Source organism: Mya arenaria, chromosome 2 (genome assembly GCF_026914265.1).
Source record: "Mya arenaria isolate MELC-2E11 chromosome 2, ASM2691426v1".
Classification (NCBI taxonomy): Eukaryota; Metazoa; Mollusca; class Bivalvia; order Myida; family Myidae; genus Mya; species Mya arenaria.
The window spans coordinates 36,366,818-36,383,376 of NC_069123.1; the positions used below are offsets into that span (position 1 = coordinate 36,366,818).

A 16,559-nucleotide genomic window follows, 5' to 3' on the forward strand; every position below is an offset into this window, starting at 1 on the left:
AGAAACAATTAATTATCCGTTTAAATATCAAATAATACGTATATCCAACACTACATGTTCATAGCATAAAAAATAAAAACATAGCAATGACAATTGCCATTTCTGATACATTTTATGCTTACCATATCTTCTCAAATTCTTTTTCGGCATAAAATAATTACTGCCATTGTACTAAACTTCTTTAATTTTACCGCCGAGTATGTTATGTCAACTTTCTCGGATATTTGATGTATCACCTTAACCGCTAAGTGCGAAAGGCGCGAAAGTAACGGCACGTGAGAGTCGTGATCCTCGTCTTTGATAGATATAGATCAAAGACAAGAGTAATTATTAAACGATATTAATATATATATATTGGATTTCACTTGTCAAAATGTGGATTTCACTTAGCTTTCAGATCTATTTTCAACATATTTATCTAACTTTTTCATTTTTGGGCCAATTCCATTTAAATTTTAAATATAAACCGATGATAATGCCTTTTCAATTATTTGTTCAACAAAAAAAAAAATTTGTTAAAAATAAATGAGTTATGAGTGGATTTCACGTCTGAAAAAGTGGATTTCACTTGTCAAAATGTGGATTTCACTTAGCTTTCAGATCTATTTTCAAAATAGGTCTACAACTTTCTTATTTTAGGATCAATTTGGATAAAATTTGATATATAAACCCATTATGAAGCCCTTTCAATTATTTGTTTAACAAAAAAAAAAAAAATTGATAAAAAGAAATGAGTTATGAGTGGATTTCACGTCTGAAAAAGTGGATTTCACTTGTCAAAATGTGGATTTCATTTCGATTTCCGAAAAATTGCTCTAACTTCTTCATTTTTTGACCAATTTCAATAAAATTTGAAATATAAACCCTTTATGATGCACTTTCTAATAATCATACAAAAACAGAAAATTATTTATTAAAATTAATGAGTTATGAGTGGATTTCACCTATCGGAATCTGGATTTCACCTCGATTTCCGATCTATTTTTGGAAAAAATGAAAAATTGCTCTAACTTCTTTATTTTTTGACCAATTTCAATAAAATTTGAAATATAATCCCTTCATGAGGCACTTTCTAATATGTATACAAAAAAAATTAATTATTAATTAAAATAACTGAGTTCTGAGTGGATTTCACGTTTTGAGTGGATTTCACGTGAAATCCACTGGATTCCTGTATCACCTCGCACCGCTCTAGCTCATCGATTTGAGAAAAATATCCAAACGAAAATCAAGTTCATCTTTTCACTCCCTGGAAATGTTATTTATCATGGAAAAATCGAATTATAAAGGAATTACCACAATCAATTCATTTTATTCTTAAAGTGAACAATTCTACTTAGTATAATGCTTAAATCTGCATATCAAGTCATCAAAAGCTGTTTGTAAGTACGTATATTTATCAAGTTGTCTACTGTGTCGTACGTTTCGGATAGTGTGTATTCCGGATTTGATCATTCCGTTTTTTTACCTTTGTAGTGGGTTCTATAGTGTTCATATTCTTATGAAAGATATAAGGACAGTAGTTGTATTAATAGTCTTCAAAACATTTGCATATGTTTTGTAAATATTAGACGCAAGAACATGTCAAGGCAGGCGTTTCAATGTAGCAGTTCGCAATTAAAAATGATGGTTAAGTCTTGCAATAAGGTGACACCCATAATAGGATAAAAACAATAGAAAAAATACAAGGGTGGAAAGCTGAATATATCAGGCTGCTAACCATTTGGCTATGCCAAAGTTGTACGGCAGAGACAAAGATTAATATCAAAATCTCAGAAAATTCTACTTATAAATAATTTTAAACATTTGTGTAAATTTTGATTGGTCTATTCTTTTTCACTTAACACAGTACCATACTCCTAAACTTTGGAGCTTATGAGTATTTCAAACTCTTTGCTCACAAATATAATTAAATGAACACTCATGTTTCAGACAAACATGATGACTCAATGACGGAGGTTCCATCATTCAGTATTCAGCGGGAGGTTCAGCTGAGGTTCCTATCCCCTGAAGACATCCCAGAGGTGAAACGCCTCTGTACGGAGTGGTTCCCCATAGAGTAAGCATATGCAATTGTAAAGACCATGCTTAGAATAATAATTTGTAGTCGCCTCACTGACACCTAAAAACATACATGCCTTATTTTCTGGAGACCATTCAGGGGGATTTGTTCAGAATGGCTGAAAATTCAGGGGGATATTGGTAGTATTCAGGGGGATTTTTTAGCAGGTTTAAGTTGGCGAAATTTCAAAGTATTTTCAGACGCAAGTACGAAAAAATGTATTCACATATAAATGCTATGAAAACCTTTTCATTGTACAGAATTATTTTATGTCATGATTTATCATATTCTTATGATACACTGTCATGTCATACGGTAATACTGTAAATTAAATTTAACTTCCTCCAAAGTCTTTTAAAAAATTCTGCTTAATACTATCAGCTATGATGACGTTCAGACACTAAGAGAATGGAATGAAATTTTTTAATTTCTGCCTTTTCCAAAATAGAAATATCTCTTTGCCTTTGATCATTACTTCAAATTAATTGATCACTAGGTTTGCTTTTGTTATTTATCAAACCTTTTTTAAACAGTCATTTCACCCTTGCAGACTTGTTTCTTTACATTCAGTTTCACTCGCATACTGTGGTTTCACTTTGTCATTACCGTATTGCCTGATGTAAAAAAAAAAAAAATTAATTCCGGGGGATTTTTATCTCCCGCCGGGAGACCGGGGGATGGATCGAAATTCCGGGGGATTTTTCCCCTGCCTAAGAATATCAGGATTTAATTGATGGTTTTTCCCCTTAATTGTAATTGTTTTTAAGCATGTTTAGGGCTTGACAAATCCACTTGCCTGTTTTAATTTGCGAGTGAATATCGAGGTCGGGCGAGAAAAATAATAATCACACTTTATTAAAATGCAAATTCCATTCCTTTTTTTAAGAAAGAAGTAAAATGTTAGCAGTCAAATCTAAACCAGGAAAAAATTGACCTTATGATTGGAAAGTACATTTTTAGCCATATTTTTCATCGAAAAATTACTGGTTATAGAATGGTGGGCGTGCGGTCGTTAACAAGTTATCCTAGGTCACTAGGTCAAATCTTATGAAAAGAATTTCCATGTCATGAATTCAACATTTTTTTCATATCTTGGTGAAACTTTGTCAGAATATTTGTCTGCATTATATTTTGCTTATTTTTTTATGCGTCATCCCGGGTCAAATTCTAAGTCACTAGGTCATATCTTAAGAAAATCCTTTTACGTCATAAATTCAGCAATTTTTGTCAAATCTTTATGAAACTTAGTCAGAATATTTGTCTGCATAATATCTTGAAAGTTCTTTAATATGGGTCATCCCTGGTCAAAATCTAGGTCACTAGTTCAAATCTTAGGAAAAAGAATTCCACGGTCAGTTCATTAATTTTTGTCAAATCTTTATGAAACTTGATCAGAATATTTGTCTACATGTTTTCTTAAACATTTGTGGATATGGGTCACCTCAGATCAAAAACTAGGTCACTAGGTCAAATCTTAGGAAATATTTTCCCGATGTCATAAAAAAGATTCTATGCTTACCTATCAATATCAGTCAACAACTAAACTCAATTGCTATTTTAGTAACACACATCCCAATCATGAATTTCATATCTACCCATCTTTTTCAAAAATATAAATTTTAATTAACTTTAAAAATATTTGTGTACATGAAATCTTAGATGATGAAGTGTGTCATCTAGGATCAAAAACTAGGTCTCTGCTACAGATCTTATTGGAAAAGCTGATGTATTTATAAAATGTTTTTCCTGGAATCCTGAGGTGGTTGAATTAGACAAAAGACAATGTTTCAAGTTGTATTGTTTTATGAAAGAACATTAATATTTGAGTGGCTGCAAAACTATCTAATGTGTAATCAATGCAACCTGATATGGGGCATGTTTATTTTTATTCTCATACTTCATATAAATATTTCCATGGTTCAAATTACCTAACTATTACCTTAGATTTCAAGCCCTCAATGGATCGGTGTACATTGTTATAGATGGTATTTACTATTTCTTCTCTGTATTGTACCCCAGTCCCTTCATTTAATTGCCACAATTCACAGTGTATTGTCATCTGATCTTTTGTCAGTATTTTTGTATCACTGGTTTCCAGTTATTATGCCCCCACAAAGTGGCGGCATATAGGGTTGCCCTTGTCCGTACGTCTGTCTGTCTGTCTGTCTGTACGTACGTACGTCCCGAAGATTGTTTCCGATCTAATTCTTGAAAACTGTTTGTCCAATCCTCACCAAACTTTAAACACATGTTTGTGACCATAATATCTTGATCAAGTTCGATAGTCATGGAAATCGCTTTAGTCATTTAGGAGTTACGGCCCTTTTTTGCCAAAAATACTTCAAAAATATATGTTTCCAATCTAATTCTTGAAAAGTATGTGTCCAATCCTCACCAAACTTTACATACATGATTGTGACCATAATATCTTGATCAAGTTCGATAGCCATGGAAATCGCTTTTGTCATTTAGGAGTTACGGCCCTTTATTTGCCAAAAAAGACTTGAGATTATCCTGAATAATCATTATGGCTTATTTTCTGTGACAAAAAATCGAAGTGGGGGCATCCGTGTCCTATGGACACATTTCTAGTTTAGCTTTTATCTTTCACCCAGAAGTATATTCTTAATAAAACACAAAACCTAAACTATGATATTACATGCATATTGTACATGTGTTTCATATTCTGATTCAGTTTATTATCAGTGTGTTTTTGACTGTTAAATGTTTTCCCTCAGGTATCCAGATACATGGTACCAAGAGATCGCGTCCAACCCGAAGTTCTACTCTCTGGCAGCAACGTACCACTCCCACATTATCGGCCTCATTGTCTCCGAGATCAAACACAAATCCAATCTCAACAAAGAGGTTTGTATCATTTCATGTTTCTTGAAGAAAAAACGTAAGGTATGGACAACGGTCACAACGCTAAGATTGTCATATTAATTTTCTTTAACTTTAGCAAAAGACGAAACCCTTTTGGTGTTCCAGGTTAAATGCTCAGCTGTTTAGAGCATGAGGAGTTCAAGGTTAAATCTTTAGCTATAAAAATTGTTTAGAGCTTATGTTACTTATCTATTATTAAGTAAATTCAGGCCAACTGTTATATAATCAAATCTTATAATCAAAGGCCAACGTCCCCAATTACATAACCAACATTTAATCAGACTTGGAATTTGTTTAAGGGAATATTCATGTATCACTGCCACATTATAAAAAATCTCCTCCTTTGCCAACATTATTTCATAATTTGCATTTCAGGACTCAGATATTCTCTCGCCTGCATTTTCCAGCACTGTGCAGGTGGCATATATTCTCAGCCTGGGGGTCATTGTGGACTTCCGTAAACATGGCATAGGTTCGGTCTCGGTTATTTACATAGGTTGATTCTCGATACATATAGACATCATGTCCATAAGTATACAAATATTTGAATAATACAATCACAAGTGGACATAAAATAAAAACGAAACTATATATGTTTAAAACAAGAGTAAAGTCATTAGATATATTACAAATCAAAATATTGATTTATATAAATAAACATTCCTTTATATAATACTGGTATAACTTATCATGATAGTTTAACAGTGATAAATATAAACATGTGAAATACAGTCAATCTTCTTTGCATTGAAGATAGGTGTGAGTTGCATACACAGAGTGCTTTTTGATACCTATGCAATGAATTTATTTTGTAAAGAAAAAAGTTCACAAATAGAAAAAGAGTGGATCTCCACTAACAAGAAGAAATTGTTTTTCACGATGTAGGAAAAATAACAAAATTTCATAGTGATGATGAACATACATGTCTAGGAAGATTTTCTGTAGAATTGTTTTCTACCTCCTGCAGGTTCTTTACTCCTGGACAGCCTGTTATCTTACCTGACAACAAAGGAGTGTTGTGACTGTAAGGCGACGTACCTGCACGTTCTATCCACCAATCAGACAGCGATACGCTTCTATGAGCGCCGTAACTTCACTGCCCACAGTTTCCTGCCATACTACTACTCCATTCAGGGAAAACCAAGGGACGGATATTCCTATGTGCTCTACATTAATGGTGGCAAACCACCCTGGTCGTTACTGTATCCTTTCAACAAGTTTAGTTTTTCAAGTTTGAATAGGGGATTGAAACTTCTGTCTTAATAATCTGTTTTCATTACTTAAAATACATGAATGGATAAAAATATGTTTTGCTTCAACTGAATAAGATTTTTATTATGTTCAGGATTGGCAGAACATTTTGCTGTACTTAGTGCATCAGACATTTAAATAATTATTTACATGTTATTGTGCTTAATTAAAATCACACCTCTGTGCTTAAACTGAGTTTACTATGCATGCTTCTGTACTCTGGTTTTGCTCATATGATCCAGTCTGCATACCGTAAATTATTGAATATAGGACGCTAAAGTATATAGGACACATGCAAAAAAAATGTCTGAAAAAAACACAGAAAAAAAATCTCTAAAATATTGAAATAATAATGGTACACAGCACATAAATAGTTAATTGCAATACTCTATTAAATAAACAATAAACAACAATTTCAATCTGTCATCCTGGTGTCGCTCTCTGCGAAGCCCTCAAAGTTTTGGTTGTTGACACGAACTTGTATAAGTAACAACCATACATTGTACCCCCTTAAATGTTCTCAACACCTAAGTTAAGTATTTCAAACATGTGGTATAATGCGTTGAACAACACTGTCATTGCAACAGTTTGTACTAGTCTAAAATAATAGACATGTTATACGGGATTCTTCTAATCCCTATCCTAAAGGATTTGCCAAATAAAAAATCGTAAAAAAATCCATCAAGGTACAGTTATTTGGATTTAGGATTTATGGTATTTGTTGTGAAAATTATGTTCTATCTTTGTGGGCATGGAATTTTGATTTCAATTTGTGAGAGGGCAGTGAAAAATATCAAATTGGTATTTTCACTGTTTGACACAGTAAAATATCATTTTTATTTCGCTGAAAATAATCCACCAGAAAGCAGTTTACAAAAGCCTATAAGTGCATTGCCTACATGTAGTGGAAACAAAAACAAAACATTACATTCAAATATTTCAAGTCAGGCTCTAATTTCACGAAACTTCTTAAGAATAACAGGCTTAAGTTGCTTATTTTATTTACCTATAATACATACTTAGTTTGGATTTTGATAAATGAAAAATGGTTTATTGTGATTTTCATCAAAATAATTCCTATCTAAAGTATAAAAACACTTAAAGAAGTAGATATTACGAAATTTATTGAAAATAAAAAATAGTGAGCTTAGCCTGATCCTATTATTATGGACTTAAGAAGTTTCGAGAAATTGGAGCCAGTTGTATTGATTGTGGACGCAAATAATTGTTACACTTTTTAATTGTTGAAAGTCTTTCATGTTCACAATTTTGGCTCTGTTAGATAAATAATCAGAACGGAACAAATTGTTTATAAAAACTTGTACCAGGTACATGGTCAATAAAAACTTGTACCAGGTACATGGTCTATGTAACAACACATATGATGCAGGAATAGGTTAATATATATGAAATATGAAATAATAGTAAATCAATATAAGTTGTATGATCAAATAAGTGAGGGTGAACAGATACAATGGTAAATGTCAACACTTATCATCGTTCGTCTTAAACACATAGCTTCTTTAACAAACAAATAACAATTTCTTTCCTGTGTTTTTTAGTTCAATAACTATAAAATTGAACACAGACTGATGAGTAAAATAATATTGTTAACCATTTTTTCTTTGATCATTAGATCAAAGATCAAGATATTAAGTACAATATTTAATGGAATTCAATTTTGATTTCTCTTGGATTACAACAAACAGTACCTTTCTTTATGTGTTGATAATGATGAATGCCTGTGAGTTCCATATTTGCCTTAACTGTCTGCCAGTGACTACATGAGTCAGTGTGGTGCAATATTAACGAAGCTGCAGCCATGCGCCCTCCCTCGGCAGATAATGCGGACAGTGAGGCGATGTTTCTGCCGAATACTGAGCAGCACGCGAACACAAGACAATGGAAACAGTTACGTGTCATAGGAAACAGTCGGTTGAATCAATCTTCTAATCAAACCATTTATCAGCATTGATATAATTTTGAAATTATTTCAATGTCAAAAGCTTATAAATATTGGTAAATTCTGATAACAACATGTTATACTCAGTTTTTAAGGGTAAAACCATTCAGTACTAAATAAATTATTGTTATCACTATGACAACATCAGTTGTGAGATTGTATACTATAGTAATTTGTTCATCATTTGAATTCTTAAAAACGTTTAAAAAAATACACTGGATTTTACTGTTTTCCGTATTTTTCCGTGCCAATTGTTATGAGTTATATCATAGCAGACGTAAGTAGCAGTTAAAATACATAAACAAAGTTTAAATGAACTTCATCAGAACAAATCTTGCATTATTTGGTGATAACATGTTGTTCTCTCAAATTATTTGATCTATCAATGAACTCCAATACAGACTCCAGGTTCCTCCTCCAAATATGTGACATTTTTAAGCCTTGGACCATTATTTAATGTTGCATTTTCTAAAGATATAATAAAACCGATATGTTTTTTATGTTCAGTGACTATTTTCGGCTCCTATTCTTTGCCTCTAATGGAATCTGTATATTGATTCAATCCAGTATTCTACATCCATAAAAGTTCAACAGTATTTCTTTCATGATAAACAGGTTGCTATATGTAATGTGTGTTCCAAAAATGAAATTTCCATTTTTTGCATTCTAATTTGCCTCATGCTTGTTTCGTATTTATTTCATATGTTTTGTTATGGTTATGTATAGATATTATTGACTGAGTCTGCAGATGTTTATTGATGTTCATGTTTGATATTTATGTTGCTTGTTGAGTATATAAGATGTTATATATACAATGAAATGAAATACTTGTGAATGTTTGTTATGAAGTTTCCATTATGATATAAATTTTGTAAATTAGTGATCATGTCTAGCAAGTTAGTGAATAGTTAGAAAAAATACACATATTCATACTAAGTAACTCAGCATTCTTCAATGCTTGTTTGGTTTACCAGTAATAACTTCCACCTGAGTCGGTAGTTCTTACACACGTATGAACATATTTTTTTTAAATGGCTTACGAGCAAATATTCAATAAGAGGCTGTAATTTCAACATATTAAAACAACAACAAAAAATATTGTCAATTTTTACAAAACTATGCCAAATGGATCTGACTTTAAAAAGAACAGTTGTGATTTGCTAAATTCTTACTGGTATGTTTTTTTTCGAAATAAAAAAAAGATAATGTAACCATAAATATGTTAACATAGACTTTATTTGGAACTCAATTATTCCAGGTTTTCTCGTGTATTTCATATGCTTCCCACCATACAATAATGCTTCTTCCGTCCATGTTTGATTAGGAAATAGATTTTTCTATGACAAGTTTGGAGTTTAGATACATTGTAAGCTAGTCACTTAGGCCAGTGTCATTGCACATCTGAAGGACAAACCATGGTCTTATCTTGGTATAGAACATAAAACTAAACTATTTTTTCCATTTAGACATGATTAAAAAGTTAAAGGCCATTTTGAAATGCACTGTTTACTCTGCGTATGAAAATGACTTTGCAGAGTAAACGAGATAACATTATACAACTCTTCTGTGCATTGTAATCCTATAATGCATGCTAAATGTACTACATGTTTTGTGCAAAATTCCATGTCCATATTGGAGGGTTAACCAATAAAATGTTTGTGTTATAGAATTTGGCAGTATAAAATTATAAAATTCGAGCTTAGTAAGAACACGATATTAACATTTCTTTTGAACAACGACCTAAAAACAGTTATTTTGAAATACCAAAAGAGTGTAAATATTTCCTTTATCAATGTACCACTGTTGGATCTATTATAGGTTCTATTATAGATTGGTTTTGTATGTTCCACCTCGTGTGTGCAGGAATACCAGAAAACCCCAATAATTGAGTACCAAATAGGGACTATTGAATTCATTGTGTTCATTTCTTCCAAGTTTGTAAGGAAATACTGGGTGTTTTTCTAGGCTCTAATACAATGAATAGCACTAGTTAAACATTACAGTATTGAAAATGACATCTGTTTGTTTGTTTTTCCACATACATATTGTACCTAGCATATCATTTCATTTGTTACCATGCTCTTTCCCTGTTTAGAAGCAGAAAGCGACTTGTTCTAGATATATATAACCTACTCATATTTATTTTGTACATTTATTTATTTACGACTATAGTCTATATTAAACTTGCATGTATTACATCTTATCTTTTATTGCATGATATCATTGACATTATGAAATTTATTATTAAGAGTTATTAATATCTTTGTTTGTTTTCCAAAGGAAAAAAATCGAGGTAATATCATAGCCTTGGTATTGTTGTAGCCATATTATGTCAAAGTTGTGCCAAAAACTATAACCTTGAAAATAACTCATAAACCAGTCAAGATAAAACTATAACCTGGACAATAACTCATAAACCATTCAAGGTATTCGAATGAAACTTGGTACCCATGCTGCCTGTATGCACATGTATAATAAGGCCCACATCTCTGGCTTAAATAATGATGAAGTGATGCACTTTTAAGACAATTTTCTAACACTATAAATTATGGTAAATCAGTCATCGAAATTAGACTTCTGGATGAACAAGCACGAATTCTTATTGTATTGCTTGGCATAAAAGTTTTGAACAAGCCCTGCTATATAATATTCAGAATTTGAGCAAGCCCGGAAGACACTGGTAGGTAAATCAGCATTTTCAATACAGAATCATAAGACTTTTTCTGTTTAATGGTCTTGGTGATGTTTTCTGCCACACAACACTGTTAACCTGTGTAAACATGGGGGAATGACTTAATGGTTTCAATTTCTTTATCTGTTACAAATATCTAGTCATGTAGGACTATATTATTCTGAAATCTGTTGGCTTGATATAGCTTGGCTTGATTTCCTCGATGGTTCGAACTGGATGTTAAGGACCGATTTTGTTTTTACTCTTTGCATTCCCGCTTTGCTTGATATGCGTGAGGCTCAAAAAATTCAGACTCAAACTTTATGTGTTAATATATCTGGGAACTCACTCACCGAAAACATTCTTTATAGCTGAAACAGTTGCTTTCCAAGCAGTAATGATTTGAAATATAACAACAAAGATTTTAACTACACTGCCTACTTAAACATAGTTCTGAACTATCCACCCATGATATCCTCTGTTTTAAAATGTTCCTACTAAGACAGCTGGTGTATAATTATGCAGATTTTGTATACCTGGTGACCTTTATTATTTTGATAGTATTTGAAAGGTATTTATTAGTAGAGAATGAATATGTACAAAAATATACCAAAAAATGAATAACAAACATGCTGTTTTGACTGTAAAAGATTGCAAAATTATATTAAGGGCATCTGACATCCAATTTTAGTAAAATTAAGAAACAAAAAACAAACTGCAATTACTTCATCTACAGTGCGTTTTCAGTCATTTATTTGAGTATAAGTGATCAATTAGCAATTCATTTAAAATTATACCAAAAGTATATGTTGTAACGGGACCCTTCAAAATTTAATATTATAACCATTATATTATGGCTCAATGAAATTGCAAGTAAATTTGTACATTCAATATCTTAATACTCTATGTAAATAATTATTAGTTGTGTAAAATTGTGGCACAGATTAAAATGTTCATATTAAATAAATATAAAACTGTTTCATTGTTTACATGTATTTATAAAGATAATTTTCTTACATTGCTTTTTATACTTGAGCCAATTGCCCAATTCTGGGCCTTAGGCAATTCCCTATATCTCAAAATTTGCATAAGATATGTGTTTACAAGTAAATATTTACACCTCAACTTCCATTCCTTAAATGAACGTCATTTCGGCAATTGCGTTCATCAATCGATGAACGCAACATCTTCGGATATGTTCGGATCGCAATTCATTGCATAACAATAAACATGAAAAATATTTATCTTATTATTGTTTGTATTGTGTCAGAAGGTCCAATAAAATATAAATCAACATTTTAGAAAGTGTTAGTTTTTTAAATTTTAAATGTATACTTGTTTGAATTGAAAGCATAACTGTTTGAATTTTACGTTTAAAAGTGATTTCAAGTGGTTGATCTTTTCCCGCGATATTGTGACGTCATTAAAAAAATGCTTCCGGGTCGTTCTATTTACAGAATGGGTAGGAATGGGTTACTGAAAGTTTTTTTTTTTTTAAATGAAATTAAGTTTTTTGAACAATTCTTGAATGAAATAATAAACTATGGGTGTAAATATACCCGGTAAGTAATGAATTCATTATCGGGGATATGAACGCAATTGGGCTGGTCAAAGTACTCGTGGAGTCCTTCGGACTCCACACACTTTGACCAGCCCAATTGCGTTCATACCCCGATAATGACATCAAGCCCGCAATTCATTCCTTAATACAATGCATAATGGGCATTATCTATACTAAATTTGATGAGGACATAACAAAAGATAACTACTGAAATTTCACGTATAAGCGTAGCATATTATAAGATTTTTAAGGACCCTTAATTGAATATAAACACTGAAAACTGTCTGGTTCAATTTTAGTAATCTTAAATAATAGGGCCATTTGAATGAAGTCAAAAATAGTCCAAATTAAAGCCATCATTGCCATGTAAACATGAGTAAGGCTATTATTATTATGGGCCCATAAAGATCCTGTCCAAGAAGTTTGGAAAAAATTATGACACATTGAAAAAAAAAATTGCGCATTTTTTGTTACTGGTAATAATTTCATTTGTATTAATTTCGCCAGTAGGCCTGAAATTGTGCAAGGCAACTCATATCATGAACAAATCTAAATGTGCCAAAAACGGCAGAGTTTATTGTTTTTTAAGACCTTTAACATGTCCAATTTGTAAACATTTCATCCTTTTGAAGGTAGATTATATGATATTTCAAAGCTTTGTATGTATGTATGTATACAATTATATTGTTCATGTTTTCTTTCAATTGCTTGCAATGAAAAAATGCTGCATGCTAACACTTTCATTCAGTACCTTACCATACATTCACTCCAATTGTTCATTGTAATCTTTAAACAGTTCCATTTAAAGCATAAAAAATCACTTTTGGTGTGACAGAAAATTTAGGGTAGTGTTGTTTTTATTTATTGGGAGTATAAAGGCCAAATAGAACCGGAAATATCAAATTAATATTTTATATCTTCTCACCTCATCTGATTCCCATTTCTGTCATAATCATATTCAGTATTTCAGGATCAAATTTTCCATTGCCGGACAGGGAGAGTTAATGATGCTTAGTTTACAATTTTTGAATGAGTATCCTAAAGTATATGTATTGTGATTTTTATTATCTCTTGACTGTATTTTACCCTATCAAGCCTGTAAACATTCAATAAACAGCAGTTCTAACAGCAGATAATTGAGTATAAGCATGACAAAAGCAGGGTAAAAGGGCTTAGTCCCCTGTTGAAATTGTTGCCAAAGTCATTTATATTCTTTTGAAGATGTTTCGTATTGTTTATATACCTATATGCAAATGTCTGAGCAAAAACATCATTACAATATTCTTTAGTTAAAAGATTTCAATCCTGACTTCAGCATTTATCCTGGATGTTAGAATCCTGAAGTCTTGTGTCTTTATGTCCAATACATGTATTTTGCTTGTTAAGAAATCCAATGTTGATATAGTCAATAAAAATGAACTATCTACAAAATTATAGTAATTGATGAGAACGTGTGTGTTGTGTATTTCACCATTTATCTGCTCTGTTTTATTCCCTGGCCATGAACTGGTAGGGAAATATAGGACTGGCTTTTGTTGGTTGAGCCCGCTCCCGATTTGCTATATGTCAAAATAAAAATTTGGGTATTTCTACCAGTATTTACGAAGCTTATCTTTATGACCTATGTTGGAACTCAGGCCTGGCTATTCATGGCCACAATACTAAAGCCAGTGCTTCAGGTTTTTTTTTTACACTTTTAATGTATACTGTTGAAATTTTGGTTTGTTGATTTATTTAGTATAAAGGCAACAATTGTGCAATCCCTATTGGTTAAAGATCAATGTCACACTATTTGGCTAGTAATTGTTCTGCAGATTAATCAACATTTAGAACCAATTTTGGCTCAAGGTAAAAAATCAGTTTTAATTCTCCAGTTTCAGCCGGGCATTTCCTGACCAATCTATATTTCAATCGCACATAAAAGTGAATTGATGAAAATAAGGTCACAAAACTGTAATACTTATTTACCACACTATAAGTGCGTCCATTGAAGGGTATGACTTAATCAGGATTATCTTGGATTACATGTTTTACCCATCAGGAAAACACAAAACGTTTTTCATTGCTTAAGAAGTGACCAGGCTATATAGCCAGTGTTCTCAATAAGAACCGGCTGCCGGCCAAAATGGACGGTTCAAATGGCAAAAGGGCCGGTTCAAATTTGGAAAACTAAATGAATTTTCAGTAGAATAAGTAGAAGCTGGTCGGTTACTTCACCATTTGAGACGGTTTAACTGAAACTTATTGAGAACCCTGTATAGCTGTTGTTTTTTAGTATTAAGACTGCCTTATGCTTGTATTGTAATACATAACTGTCTTTTGAGCATTAACTTCTGAATTTGCACTTCGAATTAACTACATTATACATTATTTATTTCACATTGCATTTGGCCGATTGTTCAGAACTTTGTAAAAGTTAAGAACGTGAATAATGATATTGCTGTCAACTTCTATGCATTGATATTCAGAGAATATATTTGAATAAAACAGTACAGCTGAAACGGTTGTTTCAAATCTTGTCTGGAAACTGCAGATCACAAGTGTATCCATTAAACTTCCAGTCCAGTAATGACTTTATAGTTAACAACGATGACATTAACAATGTTGTTAACTTCAACAAACTTCTTAACAAATTGGCGCATTGTGTAAATTCATGTAATTAAATTACCGTAAATATCACCATACTTACCTTTATTGCAATTAGAATCTTCAATCCATGTGTATGATTGTAAAGTGTATGTATGTGTGAGGCCTAAGAAAAAATACATTTGGTTCGGGTAACCCGACCCTACCTACGAAATAGGCGCCGACCCTACTGTTTTTATAGTCAATTTGAAAAAGATATGAAAAACAAATTACAAAAATACAACTGCTTTTCAATATGTAGTTTAAAACCTTAAATGCTAGAAGATAACTTTAACACCATTCTCCAATGATGAAATTGACATTCTTATATAAAGCCTAATAAAAAAATAAATAATAAAAGCCTACCTACCCACGCTATTTTTGAAAAGGATGTTACCCTAACCAAACAATTTTTTTTTAGGCCTCATAGTTGTTGATTATTATCAATTTTGTTATCATTTGTGATAAATCTGTTATGCACAATGATTCATTACAGGTATTGATGTTGGCCACAAATTTGTTTAACTTTGTTGAGATTAAGTTATTTTACTTTTATGAACTGAACAAACACCAAACTTTTTTAGAAGAAGTTTTTTAAAAAAAAAGCTTAAAATTATTTAATTTTTATTATCGTTATTTACACTTTTTGGCAAAATAGAGCATATACTGCCACATTTAAAATAATATTAACAATCTTATTGGATTTTTCGAAAAAAATGATTATTATTGTTATAATCATTCTGTTCACAGTTCACACAGGTTGGTTTCTTTTGGATGGTGGACCCAGGGATCTAGAGGTCCATGGTAGGCCCTATAAAACAAGTACACGTCCCTTTTAGTTAGTAATAGTTTAGAATTTAGAAAGATAAATTTAAATTCTTATGGTTTTGTTACAAGTGAACGAGTTTTTCTTAACATAATCTTTATTAAAAGTTTGAAAAAATGCATCTTGCTGTGAAAAACAATATTTATTTTTTTAAAGTTTCATCTTTTACCTTTCAAATGCTTTTATTATTAACAGCCATTCTGATTGGTGGTTAAACAATTGACCTCACTTGCATAAATGATTGTTATGTGGTTTGCATGTGGTTTTGAAATTACTGTATTACGGTAACAGAAATTTCATATTTTGCAAATGTCACTTGCTATATGATAACATATATATAAGTTGAAAATTAGCCCCAGAACATAAACAAAATAATGACCAAAGAATAGAATAGCTCCTGGAATCAAATATTTAAGATGCAAATTATTGCAATATTGCCTGTGTAAATTTGAGAGAATTTAGTGGCATAGCTGTTGTTGTTCTTATTTCAACTGCTCTTCATTTCCATTTGAATCTATGTTAGGTTCATGTGTATGAATTTGGAAATGGTTAATAATTTATTACCTTATATGCCAGAGATATATCTACAGAAGTCAACTGCAGCAGCCAGTTGTATAACACTTTTATAAGATGTCCATTGGTTATCTTTTGTTTGGCCTGCACATTAAAAAGTTTGATTGGTTAATAGTAATTATTTGGTAAATATTGACCAAT

At 31.7% G+C, this 16,559-nt stretch overlaps 1 protein-coding gene across 2 annotated transcripts; it reads left to right on the plus strand.

Annotated features, from left to right (window-relative positions):
• Positions 1 to 1,216: 1,216 nt before the first annotated feature.
• LOC128242326 (N-alpha-acetyltransferase 60-like) lies at positions 1,217 to 12,413 on the plus strand. 2 transcript variants are annotated; one of them, XM_052959442.1, is made up of 6 exons: positions 1,217 to 1,386; positions 1,933 to 2,059; positions 4,801 to 4,930; positions 5,324 to 5,420; positions 5,916 to 6,150; positions 7,977 to 12,413. In XM_052959442.1, the coding sequence occupies exons 2-6, from the start codon at positions 1,950 to 1,952 to the stop codon at positions 8,122 to 8,124; spliced, it is 720 nt and encodes a 239-aa protein (XP_052815402.1). In that variant the 5' UTR covers positions 1,217 to 1,386; positions 1,933 to 1,949; the 3' UTR covers positions 8,125 to 12,413. The 2 variants fall into 2 exon arrangements, with proteins under 2 accessions (XP_052815402.1, XP_052815392.1); XM_052959432.1 differs by having other exon boundaries at positions 1,217 to 1,382.
• The last annotated feature ends 4,146 nt before the right edge of the window (positions 12,414 to 16,559 follow it).